Below are 22556 nucleotides of genomic sequence, written 5' to 3'. Positions count from 1 at the left end.
GCCCCCCAAAGGCCTGGAAGAGAGGGGCGGGGGAAGCACTGGGGCTCGGGGAGGGGCAGGCCTTGGAACTGAAGCCAAGGGCGGGCGCTGTCCCCCATGGCTGTCCGACCTCATGGGCCGGTGAGGATAAGGTCATTGACCTCCTCCTTCCGGCCACCTCGGTTCAATGAGATAACGTTTGTGAAAGCCTTTGAGGAACTGAGAACTGCTGCCCAAGCGGAGGTGGGGGCCTTTCTGCTTATGGGACAGGGAGGAGCTGGCGAGTCGAAGGCCTCTGCCCCCCGACTCGCCGCGAGCGCCCAAACTCCTCAGAGCTGCCGTCCCTGGCCACTTCCCTCGCCAGGTCCAGGAGGGCAGGAGTGGAGAACGGCGGGTTCGTGCAGAACCCTGGCTGAGCTCGCAGCCCCACCGCTTCCCAACCCCGGGACCTTGGGCAGGTGACTGCACCGCTCTGGGCCTCAGCTTCCCCATCGGTTAACGGGGGCCCATCACCTCTGGGGCTCTCGGCTCCTCTATGGAGACCAAGCGAGCTCGGCAGCGGAGGTCTGCCAGGCCCGGGAGCTGCTGCCCGATGGCGCACGTGCACGGCCACCTGGTCGCCCCAGGATCCCCGCATGGTGGGGACAGTGCCCCGTTTCACAGCAGAGCACACTGAGGCTCAGAAGCCGCGATGGGCCCAGGGTCTCCCGACGGGTGGGCGGGCGGCCGAGCCGGCCTTTGAGGCCTGGTCTCTGGCTCCCAGGCCCGTTCGTTCTTTGGTGACAGAACCCCACCCTGCCCCAGAGCTTCCGAGGGCAGGTGGGTGGGTGCTCCCAAGCCCAGGTGTGAGAAGGCCCGGCCTGGACTGGCAGGTGGGGGCGACTCCAGGGGCCCCGGCAGCCGTTGAGGGTGGGCGCCAGCCTCTTCCCAGGGAGCAGCGAGCCCCAGGGCAGGGTTCTGGGAAATCGGGTTTACTAGCTCCTTCATGGTTGTTTACAAGCTGGAAACTGTTTGCCTGGCGTCTCCCCTCCCTGCCGCGTGGCTCGCTGTGGAGGGGAGCAGACCCGGCTCCAGAAGCGAGGGGCACCCGGCACGCCGCCTTGGGTGGGTCCGGGTGAGGGACCCAGGGCAGTCGTCAGCTCCCCGGAGGCAAGATGCCTCCCTGTCTGTGGAGTGGGGTGAGGCTCTGTCCCTTGGCTCAGTGGTGACAAAGCCACCTCGATTTCAGGGACCCTGCACGATAGGATGGTCTCGAGACCCCTGGGAGGTTACCTCGCATCTTGTACCTAGGCAGGCTGAGGCTCAGAGACCTTGAGTGGCTGGCCCAAGGTCACACAGCAGTTAGGACCGGGCGACCTTCTTGTCTCCCCAAGTCCAGCTGTGTTTTCACTCTGCAGCCAGCAGGGGTGGGACATGGGTGGCCTCTTACCCTTGAGAGCACAAGACAAAACCCCCCTCCTTGGGTATGAAAGTGGCCCCCTCTCCCCCCATGCTGCACCCCATCTTGCCTGTGACCACAGGGCACTGCTGGTATCAGGGACCGGCGAGCACCCGACTTGCCAAAGCCCTGAGAAAGGCCAGTCCTGTGAGTGGAGCGGGGCCCAGCCCTCTCCTGAGTCCTGTGCCCAGGTGCCCCTGGCGGCCACGTCTGACTCCTCGCCCTCCAGGAGGATGATGGGAGGGCCGCAGAAGTGGGCAGAACCTGCAGCCTTCCTGGAGCATCCTGGGACAGGGATGCCCCTCCCTCCCTCCATCACCCCGAAACCCTGCGTCGACCCCGGCTCAGGCTGTGTAGCCTCCCTCCTGGGGAGGGGTGGGCGCGGCCCCCCATCTGCTCAGCCACTGTCCGTGCCTCCACCACTGTCTCCATTGTCCAGGCCCCCAGAGGGGCCCGGGACGGCCAGGGGCCGCCCTGTGTGTCGCCAGCAACTGCGCCTGGGCCACTTGGGCCGCGGGTCATAGTGCCCAGGCACTCCCTGCTCAGCCGGCTTCCGGGACCCAGGGCCCCACGCGGACAGAACTCCCAGGATCCACCCCTGGCCTGTGGTCCCCAGAAAGCCGGCAGGAGGGCTCGGGAGAGGGGTCGGGATTCTGAGTCATTCTAGGAACACGGCGCCTCGCCCCAGGCACACCCTTGGAAGCCAGCGCCTGCTTCCGTGTCCGTGGGTGGCCCAGGGCACCCGAACCGGGTGCAGGGGAGCCTGGGGCCCAGGGTCTGGGAGCGGCGGGTCCCTGCGCCTACCCCTCCTGCTCCTTCTGGCTCTGGGGGCAGGAGAAGGGGGCTCTCGGGGCAGAGGGGGCCCTCTGGCATGGCCTGGGGGCGGGGTGCTAGCCCGCCGGGCAGTTTCACTTTCCCTCCTGAGCCTGGCTGGCGTGCCCGCGCCGGCGTACCCGCACCTCGGCCCCTCTGGGGCAGCGGCCCACTGGGGGGTGGGGTGGGGGGAGCTGCTGGGCTTCCAGAGCCAGGCGAGCCGCTTCTCCCGCTCTGCAAGGCCCCGTGCCCGAGGCTCCAACCCGGGCACCCGGGGCTGCCCACGGCCCTGCCCTCCCCGTCTCTCCCCCCACACCTGTGCCAGACCCCGCCCGCCCCTCCTCATTTTCCGCTGCTTCTCCAGGCCCCGCCGCCACCCCGCGTGCGGGGGTGAGTCCCCGGCTTGGGTCAGATGACAGGCAGCGCCTCGTGGCCCTGTGTCGCTCGCCCAGGGCTGGGGCCTCTCCCTGAGGTCAGCAGGCTGTGGCCCGGGACCGCCCCGGCCGAGGGCCCGCTTCCCCTTTGCAGCCTTCGAAGATGATCCGCTTCCCAGAAGGGGCACCCGCAGGGAGAACCGGGTTTCAGGGGCAGGGAAGCAGGGGAGAAGCCACCGCCTCGCCCCCAGCTCCTCCTGCCGCCCCGTGACTCAGCGGGGACAGGCCCCCAGCAGCCCCAGGCTGCCCGCCCCCTCCTCTCCTGACCGCCCCCTCCCCTGAGAAGCAGCCGAGCCAGGCTGGAGGTGACTTGTGGTGGTTTGGCCCCTCCCTTGGGTCCCCTTAACTTCCTCGTCCTAGCCAGCTTGCCAGTTAGTGAACTCTTGCTGGGTTACTCTTACCACCTGTCCCCTCCCCTCTGTGCCCATTTCTGTCCACAGCCACCTGTCTGCACCTGGGGTCACCCGCAGCAGACGGGGGCTGTGGGGGCTCCATGGGTCCCCAACGGGGCTGGGCGTTGGTGGCAGGCAGGGTGCGGGGGCTCGAGCAGCCTCCTGCTGCTGGGCCCCCCGGCCTTTCCCCGGCCTTTCCCCGGCAGCGCGGGGACAGGGCTTGGTCGGGAGCGCCAGGCCCCACCCTTGGTGGGAAAACCGGCTTCTCCGGCGAGCAGGTGGTGTCTGGTCTGCACGTCTGTCTGGTGTCCCCATCCCTGGGTGCTGCTGGCTGGGTCAGAGCCTCTTATGCTGTGGAGAGCAGGCGAGGTGGGCTGCTGGCCTCAGGCGGGGTGGGGCGCAGAGCCCCCACCTATGGCGCAGGCTTGGCTCTGCCCCCATTTCACTTTTTCTCTGGCTCTGCCCCCACCGCCCATGCTGGATCCTACCTTGAAGGTGAAGGAAAGACAGTCTGTCCCACCCTAACCCCCAGCCCTTCTATCCAGGCCCCTTTGGGGGTCTGTTGGACCCCCAAAGAGCTGGGGCTGAAGGCCCTTTTCCGGGGATACCCCACCGAGGCCAGGATCCGGCTTGGGCAGGTGGCAGCCAGCTGTAGTGGCCTGGCTGGGGTAAGGCGGGCCATCACCCTCCCTACCCCCACCCCCACCCCACGTGGGGTGCTGGGGCCAGCCTGGGGGGTCTCAGAACGGATGTGAGTTTGTGGGCCAGAAAGCCTGGTCCCAGGATGTCACAATTTCCTCTGCAGTGAGCAAGCACTTCTGGGTGTGGGAGATAAGTGTGGGCCGGCACTCCCAACACTCTGGAACTTTCTTTGCCTAGTCTCTCCCATCTGGGCTCCTCCACAACCTGGAGTTGGGCTGGGGGGAGCCCCAAGGGGTCCCAGCCCCCTATCCCTGTTCTAGGTAGGAGCTAGGTTCCTGGCACCTGTTCTCCCCTGCTCACCCATTTCTGGAAAAGTGGGCAGGTATGTAGACAGAAGCAGGGCCTCCCCCCTTGGAAGAGAGGGGTCCAAGGAAGAATTGATATTCTTCATGGATATTAAGGTCAGACCATCACCTTGTCCAAGTCCCTCATTTAACAGAGATGGGAAGAGGCCCAGAGGGCAGGTGGTGAAGCTGCCACAGGCTTATGGCCGTCACCCAGGTGTCTTGCAGCACCCTATGAAGGTGGCTGTCCTTGATACCATGCTCCAGCCAGGCCAGGTCCCTTTAGGACCCCCAGGATTGCTCTAGGCTGGTTGGGTCTCCCCAGCCCTCTGACCTTGGGTTGTATCTGCCCTTCTTCCCCTTGGGAAATTGGCACAGATGCCAGCAGCAAGGGGACACTGGTGGGGAACTGCAGCCAGGGGGCAGCATGGCCTCTGTGCCAGGCATTCTGGCCAGGCGGCTCCCCAGAACTGAAAGCAGTGCCCGTGGTGGGCCAGGGAGCCAGGTGAGGGGTCTGGGCTGACCTGGGGGGTCAAGAGGCCCACTGGCCATTCATCCTGGGACAGTGTCCTCTGTCCTCGGCCCTGCAGAGGGCACAACCAGGGCTGGTGAGGCAGGCAGCACCCACGTGGAATCTCTAGGGCGGTGCAGCCTGACCTTCCGTCCCACTCCCTAGCCATGTGCCCCAGCCCTCTGACTCCCAGCGGTGTCATTAGTGGGACTACTGTGTATGTTAGACCCTGTGCCTCCTGGCACTGGACAGGGGACAGCTTCATGCAGGCAGAACTTGGAGGACACTGCAAGGGCAGGTGAGAAAGAGATTCTGTCTGGCAATGGCAGGGCAGGCTTCCTGGAGGAGGTGGCATGTTACTTTCCTTGAAGGAGGAGTAAGTGTTGGCAAGGTAGATGAGGTGGTGACTAACGTGCCAGGTGCAGGGGCCTCAGATGAGGGGAGGGTGGGAGCTGGAGGAGCTGCAGGGGGATGGCGTTTGCCTAGGGGAGGGGGCAGATGAGGGTACCAAATGTTGACTAGGGGGAAAGCAATCAGCTCTGAGTTCCAGAAGGATCTACCTCCCCCCTTGGTGCCAGTTTCCCAGGCAGTGCCCGCCTGGTGCCCTCTTACTGTGCCTTGCTCCCAAAGGAGGCCCACCTGGGGAACTTTCCATACCAAGGCCCCAGGTGGGGCTGTTGTCTTGGCTCTGTCCCCAGAGCGGGTCCAGGACACAGCAGAGTGGCTGCCTCGAAGGACTCCCGGGACCGGGAGGGGCCAGCCCGGCCTGACGCTGTGGCCCAGGCTGCCCACCGTGGCTGTGGCCATGAAAGTCCCGTCCGTGGCAGGTTGGCTCTGTGAATTCAGGACCCCCCGGCGCTGCGAGAATCAAGGAAGCGATGCCTAAGCCCGTTGGTCTCGCCTTAAAGAAACTGGAAGAGTCCTGAGGCCACAACCCTGCCCGGTGAATGCCCTGCAGCGCCCGCAGCGCCCGCCACTCCTCTCAGCTAGGGTTCCAGCAGCGGAAGGCCCTGAGCCAGCCTGTGAAGCGTAACGGGGTGCTGCCCCATGATCAGAAGGGGGCCCAGGCCTGCCCCCGGCCCCCTATTTGCCCCACGGCAGCCCCTCGGGCACCTCTGGGTGACTGTGGGCTCTGAGGAGCACCATTTGAAGAGCACTGGGATTCTAGGTCAAGTCCCTCTCTGGTTTAGGGAGGTGGGTGTTTGTTTCCTGAGGAGACCTCAGCCTCTGGAGCTAGACAGACGTGGGTTTGAGTCTCTGCCGCACCCTTTCCTGTTGGGTGAGCTTCGGCAAATTACTTAACCTCTCTGAGCCTGCAGTCGGCCTCCTACAGAATGGAGAGATGGGGATGTCTCCTGGGAGGGTGCGTGGAGGACCTGGGGGCTTTGGCAGCGAGGGCCCAAGCCGGGCTTGCACCAGGAAGCACTGACTCCTGCCCTGCGCGGAGCAGCCCTCGGGGTTCTGACTCGGGGGAGCTGCTGCTGTGGGCCCGCTGCCTGGAGGAGGGCACCCCCTCCCCCGCTCATGATTTCTTTCTTTTTTTTTTTAAAGACTTATTTTTATTTATTTATTTCTCTCCCTTTCCCCCGCAACCCCGGTTGTCTGTTCTGTGTCTATTTGCTGCGTCTTGTTTCTTTGCTTCTGTTGTTGTCAGCGGCATGGGAATCTGTGTCTCTTTTTGTTGCGTCATCTTGTTGTGTCAGCTCTCCATGTGTGTGGCGCCATTCTTAGGCAGGCTGCACTTTCTTATAGGGCACACTCCTTGTGCATGTGGCTCCCCTGCGTGGCAGGGCACTCCTTGCGTGCATCAGCACTGCGCATGGGCCAGCTGCACACGGGTCAAGGAGGTCCAGGGTTTGAACCGCAGACCTCCCATGTGGTAGATGGACGCCCTAACCACTGGGCCAAGTCCGCCGCCATGATTTCTTAAAAGCAAATGGAGACACTTCTGGGAAGATGGCCGGTTAGAAAGATGCAGGACTATCTTTTCTTCCCCCCCAAAATAGCTAGAGGATGGGCAAAAACAGCCTGGGGAAAAAATGTCCTAGGGTTTAGGACACCAGGGGAAGAAGACTGGACACCACCAAGAAGAGAGAGGGGCACAGGAAAAAACCTCAGTGGAAGAAGAGTAGAAGCTGCAGCTGCCGCTGCCGGCGCCCTTCCCCAGCCCACGAGCAGCCAATTTTGAATTCTCCAACCTTGGGCCAGCAATTATAGACAGAGGGGTCGCAGGGATCCGATGCTCAGAACATGGGAGAGAATGGGACCCAGCCTGAGCTGACTCAGCTTTTGGCCAACAGATTTGGCCTTCTGTGTCCCACAAGCCCATCCAGGCCGGGTGTGGCTGTGCCATTGTTTGCCTTGCGAGCCTGCAAGGGACTAAAGAGATCCAGCCATCTCAATCATCCTCCCTACTGCAGGGACCGATTGTTGAGGACACAGCGGGGGAGTGGAAGTACTTCCTACCCAAAGGGAGAGGGCTGCCGCCAAAGGTTGGAGAACAGCCTCTGAGAAAGTTTGAATTGTGAGGCTGGGAGGAGCCTCCTGGCAAGAGCCTCTACCACATTGTTGCGGTCTGTGTTGCATTGAAAACACTCAGACCAGGCTTTGAACTGAGAGAGCTGCTGGAGAGCGCCATCTCCTGGGGAACCAAGGAGGAAATGTGAAGAAATTAAAAGTAAATAAGAAAGGAGTTTTCTGGTAATGACAGCCTCCCTCCGCAAGGCTCTTCTCTTTTTTTTAAAGATTTATTTATTTTATTTATTTATTTCTCTCCCCTTCCACCCCCGCCGTTGTCTGCTCTCTGTCCATTCACTGTGTGTTCTTCTATCTCCGCTTGCATTATCCAGCAGAACTGGGATATTGTGTCTCTTTTTTGTTGCATCATCTTGTTGCATCAGCTCTCCATGTGTGCGGCACCACTCCTGGGTGGGCTGCACTTTCTTCACGCGGGGTGGCTCTCCTTGGGCATGGCATGGAGTGTGTGGCACGGCACTCCTTGCGCACAGCAGCATTGTGCATGGGCCAGTTTCCACATGGGTCAGGGGGCCCTGGAGATCGAACCTTGAACCCTCCATATGGTAGACGGGTGCTCTATCAGTTGAGCCATGTCCACTTCCCTACCCAAAGCTCTTGGAAGCAGGTCTGTAACCCATTACTGCGTCCATAGCCCAGATTTGAGCACCTGACTGAGACAAAACTGAAGACCTACAACAGGTTGAACCAAGAATCAAAACATGGCAGTAACACACAGCCTTCTGCCACTAAATCCCTGCAAAAAGAGAAAGAAATTGAGCATCAGAGTAAACTCACCATCATAATGAGATACCTAGACATGAGTAAAAATTTGCAAGCCATACTAAGAAAATGGAAGAAATGGCTCAAGCAATGGAATATATCAAAGCCCCAGGTGAGACACAGAATTTAAAACAACTAATCAAAGAAATTCGTGCAAATTCCCAAAATCAAATTAATGAGTTGAAAGACAGAGTGGCTAAAGAGATACAGGACATGAAGAAGGAACTGCATGAGCACAAAGAAGAATTTGAAAACCTGACTAGAAAACTAACAGAGCTCATGTAAATGAAAGACACAGTAGGTGAGATCAAAAACACTTTAGAGGCATACAACAGCAGACTCAAAATGATAGAAGAAGGATTAAGTGATATAGAAGATAAAACAGCTGAAATTGAAGAGAGAAAGGGATGGGAAAAATTGAACAGGGGCTCAGAGAGTTGAATGACAACATGAAATGCAACAGTATATGTGTCATGGGAGTTCCAGAAGAAAAGGGAAAAGGGGCAGAAAGAATATTTGATGAAATAATGGCTGAAAATTTCCCAATTCTCACAAAAGAAATGAACTTACCAGTCTATGAAGTGCAGTGTACCCCAATTAGAATAAATCTGAATAGACCTACTCCAAGACACATACTACTCAGAATGTCAAACTTCAAAAATAAAGAGAAAATTTTGACAGCAGCAAGGGACAAGCAAACCATCACATACAAGGGATGTCCAATAAGACTTAGTGTGTTTTCTCATCAGAAACCGTACTGGTGAGAAGACTGTAATGATGTAATTAGGGTACCAAAAGAATAAATGATGTAATTAGGGTACCAAAGAATAAAATTGCCAGCCGAGAATTCTTTATCTGGGAAAATTGCCCTTCAAATATGAAGGTGCCTTTAAAATATTCACAAACAGAAGCTAAGAGAGTTTGTAGAAAAGATTCCGCCTTTGCAGAAGTATTAAAGGGAGTTTACAGCCCATAAGAAAAAACAGAAGAGAGAGGCTTGGAGGAGAGTGTAGAAGGCAAGAATAGAAAGAATTAAAAGTAAAAAGACAAAAACAAGATATGACAAATGAAAACCAAAGAGTAAAATGGTGGAAGTAAATAATTCAAGTAATATCATTGAATGTGAATGGATTAAACTCCCCAATCAAAAGATACAGGCTGACAGAATGGATAAAAAAAACATGAACCATCCATGTGCTGCCTCAAGAGACTTACCTTAGACCCAGGGATACAAACTGGCTGAAAGTGAAGGGGTGGAAAAAGATACTCCTCAAACAGTAACAAAAAATAGAATAGGGATAGCTATACTAATATCAGACAAAACAGACTTTAAATGCAAAAAAGTTATGAGATATTGTATTAATGAAAGGGACAATCCACCTGGAAGAAGTAATAGTTGTAAATATCTGCATTTAACCAGGGTGCCCCAAAATACATGAGGCAAATACTTGGCAAAATTGAAAGGATAGGGAGAAAGGATGTGACTCGAGCAGTTGAGTGCCTGCCTCCCACATGGGGGTTGTGGATTCAGTTCCTGGTGCTTCCTAAGATGACAAACAAACAACGAGCAGACATCAAGCAAAAACAACAAACAAAAACAATGAACAAACAGATGAGGGAGCCATCCTGGGGGGGGGATTAAAAAAACAAAACAGAAGGGATAAATAGACATCTATACAATAATAGTTGGAAAAGAAAAGCAAAAAGAAGCGAAGAAAAGAAAAAATAGTTGGAGACTTCAACACCCCACTCACATTATTAGATAGAACAACTAGGCCGATCAGCAAGGAATCAGAGAAATTGAACAATATGATAAATGAGCTAGACCTAGCAGACATATACGGAACACTGCATCCCAAATCAGCAGGTTATACATTCTTCTCAAGTGTTCATGGATCGATCTCCAGGATAGACCACATGTTAGATCACAAGGCTGGTCTCAATAAATATAAAAAGATTGAAATTATATAAAGCACCTTCTCAGATCATAGTAGAATGAAACTGGAAATGAATAATAGGAAAGGGGAACTTTTGCAAATATGTGGTGGCTAAACACCACACTGCTAAATAATCAGTGGGTCAAAGAAGAAATTGTAAGTGAAATAAGTAAATATAGTGAGATGAAAACGAGAATACAAGTTATCAAAACTTAAGGGATACAGTGAAGGAAGTGCTGAGAGGGAATTTATAGCCCTAAACACCTATATTGAAAAAGAAGAAAAATCAAGATCTAACTGAACAACTGGAGAAACTAGAAAAAAGATCCAGCAAACCATTTCGAAAGCATGCAGAAGCAAAGAAATAAATGAAATTGAAAACAAAAACAAAAAAAGCCCAAATCACCAAAAGCAAAAGCTGATTCTTTGAGAAGATCAATAAAGTTTATAAAGCCTTAGCTAGATTATAACAAAGAAGATGCAAATAAAACCAGAAATGAAAGGAGGGAAGTTACGGCTGACCCCACAGAAATAAAAAGGGCCTTAAGAGGATATTATGAGAAACTGTATACCAACAAACCAGACAACCTAGATGAAATGGACAAATGCCTAGAAACACAACCCACATTGACTCTACAAGAAATACAAGATCTTAACAAACCAATCACATTTAAAGAGATTGAATCATTCATCAAAAATCTCCCAAAAAAGAGAAGTCCAGGACCAAATGGCTCCACAAGTGAATTCTACCAAACTTTTGAGAAGAAGTAACACCAATCCTCTTTAAACTCTTCTAAAAAATTGAAGAGGGGAGAAAATTACCCAACACATTTTATGAAGCCAACATCACCCTAATACCAAAACCAAATAAAGAAGCTACAAGAAAAGAAAATTACAGACCAATCTCTCTAATGAGCATATATGCAAAAATTCTCAACAAAATACTTGCAAATAGAATCCAACAGCATATCAAAGGAGTTATATACCCTGATCACATGAGATTTATTCCTGGTATGCAAGGGTGGTTCAACATAAGAAAATCAGCATAATATACGTTAACAAAGGAAAAAAAATACATGATCTTCTCGATTGATGTAGAAAAGGCATTCGACAAAATCTAGCATCCTTTCTTGATAAAAATACTTTGAAAGGTAGGAATAGAAGAAAAATTCCTCAAGATGATAAAAAGGTATATATGAAAAACCCACAGGCAACATTGTACTCAGTGGGAAAAGGTTGAAAGTTTTCCCTCCAAGATCGGGAACCAGACAAGGATGCCCAGTGTCGCTACTGTTATTCAATATTGTGCTAGAGGGGAAACGGACTTTGGCCCAGTGGTTAGGGCGTCCGTCTACCATATGGGAGGTCCGTGGTTCAAACCCCGGGCCTCCTTGACCCGTGTGGAGCTGGCCATGCGCAGTGCTGATGCGCGCAAGGAGTGCCGTGCCACGCAAGGGTGTCCCCCGCGTGGGGGAGCCCCACACGCAAGGAGTGCGCCCGTGAAGAAAGCTGCCCAGCGTGAAAAGAAAGTGCAGCCTGCCCAGGAATGGCGCCACCCACACTTCCCGTACTGCTGACGACAACAGAAGCGGACAAAGAAACAAGATGCAGCAAATAGACACCAAGAACAGACAACCAGGGGAGGGGGGGAAATTAAATAAATAAATAAATCTTTAAAAAATATATATATATTGTGCTAGAAGTTCTAGGTAGGGCAATTAGACACGACAAAAAAAAGGAGACATCCAAATGGGAAAGAAGTAAAACTCTCACTTTTCACAGATGACATGATCCTGTATTTAGAAAATTCTGAAATGTCTACAACAAAGCTATGTGAGCTAATAAACGAGCTCAGCAAAGTGGCAGGATACAAGATCAATGTGCAAAAATTAATAATGTTTCTGTACCCTAGTATTGAACCATCTGAGTAGGAAGTCAGGGAAAAAATTCCATTTACAATAGCAACAAAGAGACTCAAATACCTAGGAATCAATTTAACCAAAGAAGTACAGGAGCTGTATGCAGAAAACTACAAAACAATGCTAAAAAGATTCAGAGAAGACCTAAACAAATGGAAAGTCATTCCCTGTTCATGGATTGGAAGACTAAATATCGTGAAGATGTCAGACTTCTTTATAGAAGTTTGATTTATAGATTCATTGCAATACCAATCAAAATTCCAACAGCCTACTTTACAGAAATAGAAAAGTCAATGATCAAATTTATTGGGAGGAGAAAGTACACCCAAATAGCCAAAAGCACTCTAAAAAAGAAGAGCGACGTGGGAGGAATTTCACTGCCTGACCTTGAAATGTATTACAAAGCTACAGCAGTCAAAACAGCATGGTACTGGCATAAAGATAGACACCTCGATCAGTGGTATAGAATTGAGAGTCCAGAAATAAACACTCCCTCCATGGCCAACTGGTTTTTGACAAACCTTCCAAGTCCGTGTTAACAGGACAAAACAGTCTCTAAAATAAATGGAGCTTGGAAAACTGGATATCCATAACCCCAAGAATGAAAGAGGACCCCATCTCACTCCATATATAAGAATCAACTCAAAATGGATCAAAGTCCAAAATTTAAAAGCCAGGACCATAAAACTACCAGAAAAAAAGTGTAGGGACACATCTTCAAGATTTTGAGGTGCCCGGTGGTTTCTCTTTGGGTTGTCTCCACTCTCCGGCCATTGTAAACATTGGGGTACGGGTATCTGTGAGTCTCCTGCTTTCAGCTGCTTTGGGGATATCCCTAGGTGTGGGATTGCCAGCCATCTGGGCTTCCAGTCCCTCCACTCCACTGTCCCTTTGTACATCCAGGTCATGGAGACAAGGAGAAGTGGGAGGAGAGGAAGCCACACAGGGCCTGAGAGCCCCAGGGAGAAGTTTGGATTTTATTTGAAGTGTGAACAGGAAGTCCTGGGACGTCCTTGAGCGAGGGAGGGAGTGACAGGATGTGATTCTGGCTTTGAAAAGCTGAAATCACCCACCCCCACTGCTGTATGCAGAATGGTCACTAGAGGGGGCTCAAGGGGCAGCAGGTGAGGAGCTAGGAAGGGGTGGAGCTTGAGATTCACCAGGTGAGAGAAAATGGTGGTATTGGTAGGGACAGGTCAGAGGTGGAGGGAGAGGAAGTCTGGAAGTAAATGCAGCGGCTCCTTTGTCCAGCCGGCCCCTACGAGGCCCCATCTGACCTGGGCTGGGGCCTCCCTCATCACCCTTCCCCAGACTACACACCCAGGTTTGGCACCCACACCTGAGATGGGTGTGGAGTCTCTGGCCTGGTAAGAGGAAAGGCAAAAACAAACCCAGCCCTGCCCCCAGGAGCCTTGGGAAAAGGGAAAGGAAATAGCTGAGGATTATAGCAAGAGAGAGGACCTGGAGCAAGAGAAGATGAAAAGAATGAAAAGAGGCAGAGCCTGTTCATTCTGGCTGTATCAAAGGGGATCCAGTGTGGAAAAAGCCCCAACATGGCAGGTTGCCCCCTCTTTGCAGGGACATTTGGCAAGAGCCATTGAAATTCAAGATGCACTTACCCTTCAGCCCAGCAATTGCACTTCTAGAACTTAGTCTTAGGATGATGATGGACCAAGCATGCAGTCTAGGCAGGGGGGCTCATTGCAGTAACACTGGGCAGGAATCTAACCCTGGGGACCTCTTAAAGAACCACCCACAGGGGGAAGCAGATATGGCTCAATGGATAGAGCTTCCACCTACCATATAGGAGGTCCAGGGTTCGATACCAGGGCCTCCTGGCCCGTGTGGCAAGCTGGCCCATGTGGAGTGCTGCCATGCATAAGGAGTATAGCCCCACACAGGGGTGGCCCCTGCACAAGGAGTGGCCCCTGCCGGAGGAGTGCAGCCCAACGCAGGAAGACAGACCACCCAGGAGTGGAGCCACCCACACAGACAGCTGATGCAGCGGGATGACACAACAAAAAGAAGAGACACAGAGAAGAGAATACAAGACGCAGAGAGCTAGGGAGCTGGGGTGGAGCAAGAGAATGATCACCTCTCTCCCACTCTGGAAGGTCCCAGGATGGGTTCCTAGAGCTGCCTGATGAGAATACAACAGACACAGAAGAATGCACAGTGAATGGACACAGAGAGCAGACAATGGGGGGAGGGGGTGAGAAATAAGGGGGGAGAAAAATAGAAGCATCCATGGGGAGCGAAGTAAATTGCAGTACATCTCACTCCAGGGACTCTTTACAGTCCTCAAAAAACATGAGGCTATGTGGGTTTTTTTTGTTTTTTTTGTTTTTAAAGATTTATTTATTTCTCTCCCCTCTGCCCCCCACCCCGGTTGTCTGTTCTCTGTGTCTATTTGCTGCATCTTCGTCCACTTCTGTTGTCAGCGGCACGGGAATCTGTGTTTCTTTTTGCTGCGTGCTCTTGCTGTGTCAGCTCTCCGTGTGTGCGGCGCCATTCCTGGGCAGGCTGCACTTTCTTTGGCCCTGGGCGGCTCTCCTTACGGGGCGCACTCCTTGTGCATGGGGCTCCCCTACACGGGGGACACCCCTGTGTGGCACGGCACTCCTTGCGCGCATCAGCACCGTGCATGGGCCAGCTCCACACGGGTCAAGGAGGCCTGGGGTTTGAACCGCGGACCTCCCATGTGGTAGACGGATGCCCTAACCACTGGGCCAAAGTCCGCCGCAGTAAGGCTGTGTTGACAGGCAAGATGCCCACAACATAGGATTTAAAAGTACAGCTGAGTGTGGGTGTGAAAAGCTGAAGGTTTCATAAGTGCGGTTCCAGGTGCGGGGAGGGGCACGCTGGCCCCTTTCCTGGAGGAGAGGGGTTACAGGCGGGCCCATGCTCTCACTCTGCTTTCTGTTCTTCCGAGTTTGTTTTTTACAATGAGTGTATTTCACCGCTTTCGTCGTAACAACTTTCCACGGGGAAAAAAAATTACCAGGCAGATGTCAGTTCCATTCACCTTTGAAAAAAGAAACTGGGCAGCCCGGGGGACACCAGCACCCTGCATGTGCCACGGGCCTGGGAATCCCCCACGGCCCGGGGACCCTCCTTCAGGAGCCCCCTGCTGAGGCTGGGTGCACCAGCCGGCCTGAGCCTTCCAGTCCTCCCAGCGCTGCTGGACAAAGGCAAAGGCCGCTCTGGGTCCCCAGGGGGCTGCCCCGCGGTTCCCGGCTAGCCCTGACCGGCTGCTGGTTCCCTATCTGTCCCTGGCCCTTCTTGGGGCCTTCACAAAGAGACCAGAAGTGGGGGCCCCCATCCCCTCGGCCTTCTGGTCTGAAATGCAAATGAAGGAGAACAGAAATAGACTTCATCGCGGTGCTACACCCGTGCCAGACGTGCTCTGCCGCAGGCTTCACCCCTGCAGCTAAGCTCGGGGGGCCTCTGGGCAGGTAGGTTCTCGGCCTGGGCACCGCCTCACAGCTCGCCCACCCCCTGTCTCCGTCCAGCCCCCTGCCTCCGTGCCCACCATGGCCTCGGACGACAGGAATGGCGGGAGCGTCTCCTCGGCGTCCGGCAGCCGCCTGCAGAGCCGGAAGCCACCCAACCTGTCCATCTCCATCCCTCCACCCGAGACCCAGGCCCCCGGCGAGCAGGATAGCATGCTGCCCCAGGTAAGGGGGCCCCCAGCGACAGCGGCACCCGCCCGTCTTCCTGGGCCACAGCTGCATGCGGGCCTTGGTGTCCGGCCTGCCTGGGTCCGAACTGCTGCAGGGAGGAAGAGCTGAGGCTCAGGGTGGCCTCCTGCAAGGGCTGGCGGGCTCAGCCTGGGCCGGGCTTGCAAACAGGCTCTGGACAGTGTGGGCAGCCTGGGCCATAGAGGGGAGCTGCGTGGGTGCTGCTGCTGCCCCCAGAGAGCTTTTTAGGACGCTGAAGACCTGACAGGAGGGCCGTGGTGGAAGGAAAGTGCACTGGGTACGAGGGAGGGAAATGCACTCAGGCTCACTGAAAACAGGACACGGGGATTTTAAATTCGAAATGGGAGGGGGATGGGAGGTATATGGGGACCTCATATATTTTGAATGTAACATTTTTTTAAAATAGAGAAAAAAATAAAAAAAAAAATAATTCGAAATGGGAGCAGCTCCAGGGCTGGAGATTCGTCACACTGGGAGGTCATGGGGAGCCCGGCGCCTGGCCTGGGCTGGGCAGGGTGGCAGCTCTGCAGGCGCCCGGGCTCTGTCCTCCCGCCCCACCCCTGCAGAGGCCTAAGAACCCAGCCTACCTGAAGAGCGTCAGCCTCCAGGAGCCGCGGGGACGATGGCAGGAGAACGGCTCAGAGAGGCACCCCAGCTTCCGCCGCCAGGCCTCCCTGTCCCAGAGCATCCGCAAGTGAGTGTCCCGCCCGCCCCCGTCCCAAGGCATCCGCACCTGCCCCACTGCCCGCCCCGCCGCCCTGACCTAGAGCGTCCCCGTGTGCCCCCACCTGCCCTGCCCACCTTTCTTTCTGGAAGGAGCCGGTGTTGAGAGCATGAAACCCTAAAACCATTTACAGGTAGGGAAAGGCACACGGCGGAGGCCAAGGGGTCAGGGTCACGGGGTGGGGGTGGGCCACTGGCCTGCAGAGCGCTCCAGGGCCTGCCCAGCCCCCACGCTGCAGGCGTTCCCCACCCCTGCACATCTGGCCACGGGGGCTTGGAAGCAGAGAGCTCAAGGGGAGGCCGGGTCCCCCCGCACTTCCCACCCGCACCATCGTGTGCTAGCCTCCCTGCCCCACGTGCACACGCGTGCCTGCTGGCTTGACAGCCTCTCACCTCCCTGCTCCATGTGCACACGCGTGCCTACCTGCACTGACACGCTCTCACCCCCCCGTACATGTGTGTACGTTTTGCCGTCCTCATCACACTTCCCCGTGTGCACAGCCTGTCTGCGTGCATTGACACCTTGTCACCTCACTACCCCACGTGCTGCCCGTGGCGACACGCTCTCACCTCCCTTGTGCAGTGTGTATACGTGTCGTCACCCTCTCACCTCCCCACGTGCACGCGCGTGTAGATGTGCATCAAAACGCTCTGGCCTCACTTCCTTGCTTGTACACGGGTGTATCCGTGCCATCACCCTCTCACCATGCTTCCCCACGTACTCAGGCACAGGCCCACATTCGGGCGCACAAGCGCACCCACACTGCATCTGCTCCTGCAGGGGCACGGCCCAGTGGTTTGGGGTCAGCGGCGACTGGGAAGGGAGGCGTCAGAACTGGCAACGCAAGAGCCTGCACCACTGCAGCGTGCGCTACGGCAAGCTCAAGGCCTCGTGCCAGCGGGACCTGGAGCTGCCCAGCCAGGAGGTGCCGTCCTTCCAGGGAACCGAGTCCCCCAAACCCTGCAAGCTGCCCAAGGTGCGCTCCGTCCGGTGTCAGGGAGCAGCGGCCAGCACAGCAGCGTCAGATCCACGCCTCTCACCGCCTCCGTCCCTTCCAGATCGTGGACCCGCTGGCCCGGGGCCGGGCCTTCCGCCACCCCGACGAGGTGGACCGGCCGCACGCCCCACACCCCCCGCTGACCCCCGGGGTCCTGTCGCTCACCTCCTTCACCAGCGTCCGCTCCGGCCACCTGCCCCGCCGCAAGCGGATGTCCGTGGCCCACATGAGCTTCCAGGCGGCCGCCGCCCTCCTCAAGGTGAGGGGCCCTGCCACTTGCAGGCCACGCCTCTGCCCGGCTCCCCCGGGCTCTGCTCCTGGGCCAAGGGCGGTGGGTGTGCGGGGGTCCTTGGACAGCAGCCAGGTCCCACGGACCCCCTGCCGCCCCTCGTTGCAGGAGCTGGTCTCTGCACCAGCCCATAAACCGGGGAAGTAGGTGAGACGTGGGCTCACCCCATTCACCCATGTGCTGGGCACGGGGGCGCAGAACTGAGGGTCACCACGCAGCATGGGACTGCCCAGGAGAGGGGCTGGTATCAGGGAAGGCTTCACGGAGATGGGGACACTGGAGCTTAACTGCAAAAAGTAAGCAAGGCAAGGAGCTGCATTTTAAGCCCAGGGTACAGCACATGGCAAGACCTGGAGTTCCGGGCACGCGGTGCTTTGGGCAAGCAGCTTGTGATTTGCTGAGGTTTTCGTGAGAGGCAGTTACAGGGGAGGGCGCAGGGCAGGGGCCTGCTGGACCGTGCCCGGATGTCAAGTGACAAGTTCGGGGCCAGCAGAGGAGCCGGTGCCCGTCCGCTGCCTGGGCTTCCGCTCTCGGGAGCCCCTCTCCCCGGCGCCAATTCCCGGACATTCTGGCTTCGGGCAGAGCCCCCCTTCCCAGGACGCTGCCCCCAGGAGGATGAGACTTGACGGCCTCCGGCGTGGGGGCCCGGGACCCTGGGTTGCTGGGGCAGGTCTGGCAGGGCCAGGGTCCTGACACCTGGGTCTCTGCCCCTCCAGGGGCGCTCGGTGCTGGAAGCCACCGGCCAGCGGCGCTGGTTGGTCAAACGCAGCTTTGCCTACCCCAGCTTCCTGGAAGAGGATGCAGTTGACGGGGCAGACACGTTTGACTCCTCGTTTTTTAGTAAGGCAAGCATGGGGTGGGGGCCCCCACGGGGCTGGGGAGCCGGGAGGGGAGCCCCTGAACTCCAGGGGGCCTCCAGAAGGAGGAGGGTGTGTCTGGAGCTCCTGAGCCCCATTTTCTGTCCCGGGCAGAGCGAGGATCTGGAAGTGAGGAGCGGGGCCAGCTGTGGGGGTCCCCAGCGGGTCCAAGAGGCCCGTGGCTCCCCGCTGCCTCCTGAAGAGCCTGCCATCCAGCTCGGTCCTGGGTCCAGCCAAGTTCTGTCCTCGACTGGGGCATTGGGCGAGGCTGGGGCTGGCAACCCCTCACACCGTGTCCTCTTGTGCCCCGACCCCAGGAGGAAATGAGCTCCATGCCCGACGATGTGTTTGAGTCTCCCCCGCTCTCCGCCAGCTACTTCCGGGGGATCCCACACTTGGCCTCCCCGGTGTCCCTCGATGGGGTGCAGATCCCGCTGTGAGTGCAGGTCGGGGGAGGCAGCCCGGCGGGCTCGGGGCTCCCAGCGCCCGCCCCACTCGGGTCCCAGCCAGGCCCGGCCTGGGGGCTCCCCCAGCCCCGAGCCCCCCAGTGGGTCCATGACTGGCACTGCCGCCCCCACCAGGAAGGAGCACGGCCGAGCCCCCGTCCCCGCGGCCAAGCGCGGCAAGCGCATCGCCTCCAAGGTGAAGCACTTCGCCTTCGACCGGAAGAGGCGGCACTACGGCCTGGGCGTGGTGGGCAACTGGCTGAACCGGAGCTACCGGCGCAGCATCAGCAGCACCGTGCAGCGGCAGCTCGAGGCCTTCGACAGCCACCGGTGAGGCGGGCGGACTGCGGGCGGTGGGCAGGGGGCTGGAGGGCCACCCGGGAGGGCCTGGAAGCCTCCGCGTTCTCTTGGGCCCTCTCCCCGCGGCACCCGCCTCATTCGCTCAGTGAGCCTGTAGCCGGGAGCGGGGAGACCAGCCTGACGGGCGCCCTGTCCGCAGGGAGCCCTCGTGGAACCCGGGAGGGGTCTGGGGGCTCGCCGCCGCTTCTCCAGCTTTCCCAGCCACCCCAGGCAGCACCCGTCAGAGCCCCAATGGGGCGGGCAGGGTGGGTCCAAGGGACAGTTAGAAGCCATGGCTGTGAGCGAAGGGAGCTCTGGGGGACGCTAGGGGACAGAGCAGGTGGGGCGGGTCACTCCCCACTGGGTTTGCAGCAGCCCAGGACAGTGGACCCAAATGACAAGCAGCTGAGTAAGGACAGGTGTGGTGAGTGAGGAGCGGGGACAGAGTGGGGGTACACGGCCAATGGGAGTGCAGTCAGGGCGAGCAAGTGGTAGCTGGGTGAAGGGGACAGGGAAGGGTCTCCCAGGCCCCAGAAACAGCATTGTGCCAAGGCCCTGGGGTTGGAGGGAGCGTGGTGTGTTCCAGGCACTGAGAAAGGGTGGAAAGAAGCCGGAGGGCCGGGTGGAGGCGGGAAGCCATCCCTGGGTTTAAGCCAGGGAGAGAGGGCTTGGGGGTGCCTGGTAAAGGGGGGTTCTGGCCTCTGGGGAAGGATGAGCGTGAGGAACAGGGCGAGCAGGGAGCCCCGGGGAGAGCGGAGGGGCGGGCGCCGAGCTCCGCTCTGCCTGCAGGCCCTACTTTACCTACTGGTTGACGTCGGTCCACATCATTGTCACGCTGCTGGTGATCTGCACGTATGGCATCGCGCCCGTGGGCTTCGCCCAGCACGTCACCACCCAGCTGGTGAGCCGGGCCCCGGGAGGGGGCACCACCTGGCCTCACTCGGCCGTGTCCCAGGAAAGGAGAGCCCTAACCCGGCCCCCCCCCCCGCCCCAGGCAGGAGCGCCTTGCTGGGAGGCTGCACGCCGGAGGGGGGCTTCCCTGGCCTTTGGTACCCCCGTTCTCACGCCCCCTCCTCCCCCCTGCACGGCAGGTGCTGAGGAACAAAGGCGTGTACGAGAGCGTGAAGTACATCCAGCAGGAGAACTTCTGGATCGGCCCCAGCTCAGTAAGGGGCCCGGCCGGGGACGGCAGCTAAGTGGGGCACCCTCGGGGGAGACTCCCAGGCCTGGGTCCTTGCTCACCCCCCTGCCTCCCCCAGATCGACCTGATCCACCTGGGGGCCAAGTTCTCCCCCTGCATCCGGAAGGACAAGCAGATCCAGCAGCTGGTGCTGCATGAGCAACACTTGGAGCGGGACTCAGGCTGCTGCGTGCAGAACGACCGCTCCGGCTGCATCCAGACGCAGCGGAAGGACTGCTCGGTGGGGGCCGGGGCTGCCAGGCCACCCCCCACCCTGGGCCCCAGCACCCACCCACCCCACTCCCTGGCCACGTTCCCCCTTCCTCCTCTGCCCTTTCCGAACCCACATGCCCAGGATGGGGCCGGCCTCTCCCAGCCCTAGAGAAGCGAGGGCAAGGACCAGGGTGGGCCTGAGCCCCGGGGAGCGTGAAGCACCCCCCAACCTAGAGAGAGAGACCCCTGCCCTCTCCAAGGGGAGTAGGCTTGCCCTGGCATGACAGCTCCCATCCTCCAGGAGACATTGGCCACCTTCGTCAAGTGGCAGAATGACACTGGGCCCCCCCTGGACAAGGCTGACGTGGGCCAGAAGCGGACCTCAGGGGCCGTGTGCCACCAGGACCCCAGGTACAGCCCGGGCCTGCTGCCCGCTGTGGAGGGGATGGCACACCGTCCATGCACCCGCCAGGACGTCAGCAGGGGGGCGGCGGCCTGGGTCTGCCGCTGCCCCTCACTCTTCCCCCTCTGACCTTGCTCTCCAGAACCTGCGAGGAGCCGGCCTCCAGCGGAGCCCACATCTGGCCCGATGACATCACCAGGTGGCCGGTAAGCGCCCTGGTGGTGAGGGTCTGGGCAGGGCCCGGGTGGGGTGCCACCCACCGCCCAGGCCACTCTCCTTTCGGCACAACCCCTCCCCTTCCCCGCAGATCTGCACGGAGCAGGCCAGGAGCAACTACACGGGCTTCCTGCACATCGACTGCAAGATCAAGGGCCGCCCCTGCTGCATCGGCACCAAGGGCAGGTAGGCGCCTCCACGGGCCACCGCCACCCCACCTGGCCCAGCGTCCTCCATGTGGGTTCCCCAGCCCCGGGGCACCCTTGGTGCATGCTGACTCCGGTGCCAGGCTCTTTGCAGGGCATCCCCATCCTGCAGAGCCCTGGGCTCTGGGAATGGTGGGCAGAGGCAGGGCCTCCTTGGGGCCTGGTGCCAACTTGCCTCCACACCCCCCAGCTGTGAGATCACCACTCGGGAATACTGCGAGTTCATGCAAGGCTATTTCCATGAAGACGCCACGCTCTGCTCCCAGGTGAGCTGGGGCCCTGCAGCCTGCCTGAGTCAGGGCGCCCGCCGTCACACCCTCCGTGGGTACCCGCGCCAGCCCAGCGGCTCCTCGGGCCCCGGCCTGCACGCCAGGGCCGCAGACTCGGTGGGCGGCGCCGCTGGGCCCGGGTTGGCAGGGCGCTGACCGGCCTGCGCCCTCCCCAGGTGCACTGCCTGGACAAGGTGTGTGGGCTGCTGCCGTTCCTCAACCCTGAGGTCCCCGATCAGTTCTACAGGCTCTGGCTGTCCCTGTTCCTCCATGCTGGGTAAGAGGCCCCTCGTGGCCTGGGACCCCCAGCCTGGGCTCAGCACACGAGCTGCCCTGCCCCCTCCTCTGGAAGGGTCCAGCTGGCAGCCGCGGGAAGGCCTGTGCCCCGTGTGTGTCCCCCAGCGTGGTGCACTGCCTCGTGTCCGTGGTCTTCCAAATGACCATCCTGCGGGACCTGGAGAAGCTGGCCGGCTGGCACCGCATCGCCATCATCTTCATCCTCAGCGGCATCACGGGCAATCTCGCCAGCGCCATCTTCCTCCCGTACCGGGCCGAGGTAGGGGCGTGGGGGATGGGGCAGAGGGTGGGAAGCTTTGGGGCCTCTTCTGCTCCCAGCCCTGTCCGCCTGCCCAAGGGACCCCCGCCCCCATGGATGGCTAAGCTGGGAGCTTATTGGCCAGTCCCTTAGTCCCCAGGGAAGAGGGAGCAGCCCATGCCCCTGAATCACCAGACCCTGACCCCCTCTCTGCTCAGACGCCACCCCCTAGACCACCCCCCTGACCACCGTCCTGACCACCCCCCTGACCACGCCCCTGACCGCCGTCCTGAGCCTCTGTCCCTTCCTGGGCTTCACCTCTTTAAACCACCACCTGACGGTACAGCCCTGTCTCAGCTCCAACAAAGCACCACGATCAAGGGGCTGGACACAAACAGACACTTAGTCCCTCTCAGTTCTGGAGGCCGCAAGTCCCACAGCACGGTGCCAGCGAGCCCCTGGAGCCTGCGTGCCA

General features: G+C 58.1%; 1 protein-coding gene across 1 annotated transcript in view; it reads left to right on the top strand.

Annotated features, from left to right (window-relative positions):
* Nucleotides 1–22556, top strand: part of RHBDF2 (rhomboid 5 homolog 2) — a 28196-nt gene that overhangs the window by 3676 nt on the left and 1964 nt on the right. The window contains exons 2-17 of the mRNA XM_058284782.1: nucleotides 15219–15383; nucleotides 15974–16101; nucleotides 16912–17107; nucleotides 17190–17387; nucleotides 18134–18262; nucleotides 18592–18710; nucleotides 18856–19050; nucleotides 19849–19960; nucleotides 20151–20225; nucleotides 20319–20480; nucleotides 20754–20863; nucleotides 20998–21061; nucleotides 21163–21257; nucleotides 21468–21543; nucleotides 21723–21823; nucleotides 21949–22102. Coding sequence (XP_058140765.1) covers nucleotides 15240–15383; nucleotides 15974–16101; nucleotides 16912–17107; nucleotides 17190–17387; nucleotides 18134–18262; nucleotides 18592–18710; nucleotides 18856–19050; nucleotides 19849–19960; nucleotides 20151–20225; nucleotides 20319–20480; nucleotides 20754–20863; nucleotides 20998–21061; nucleotides 21163–21257; nucleotides 21468–21543; nucleotides 21723–21823; nucleotides 21949–22102 — 2058 coding nt within the window. The 5' untranslated portion in view covers nucleotides 15219–15239. The remainder of the gene's footprint in view (nucleotides 1–15218; nucleotides 15384–15973; nucleotides 16102–16911; nucleotides 17108–17189; nucleotides 17388–18133; nucleotides 18263–18591; nucleotides 18711–18855; nucleotides 19051–19848; nucleotides 19961–20150; nucleotides 20226–20318; nucleotides 20481–20753; nucleotides 20864–20997; nucleotides 21062–21162; nucleotides 21258–21467; nucleotides 21544–21722; nucleotides 21824–21948; nucleotides 22103–22556) is intronic.

This window comes from Dasypus novemcinctus, chromosome 21, assembly GCF_030445035.2.
Source record: "Dasypus novemcinctus isolate mDasNov1 chromosome 21, mDasNov1.1.hap2, whole genome shotgun sequence".
Classification (NCBI taxonomy): domain Eukaryota; kingdom Metazoa; phylum Chordata; class Mammalia; order Cingulata; family Dasypodidae; genus Dasypus; species Dasypus novemcinctus.
Note: the sequence above shows the minus strand (reverse complement) of the source record. Positions and strands in the feature narration are given on the sequence as shown.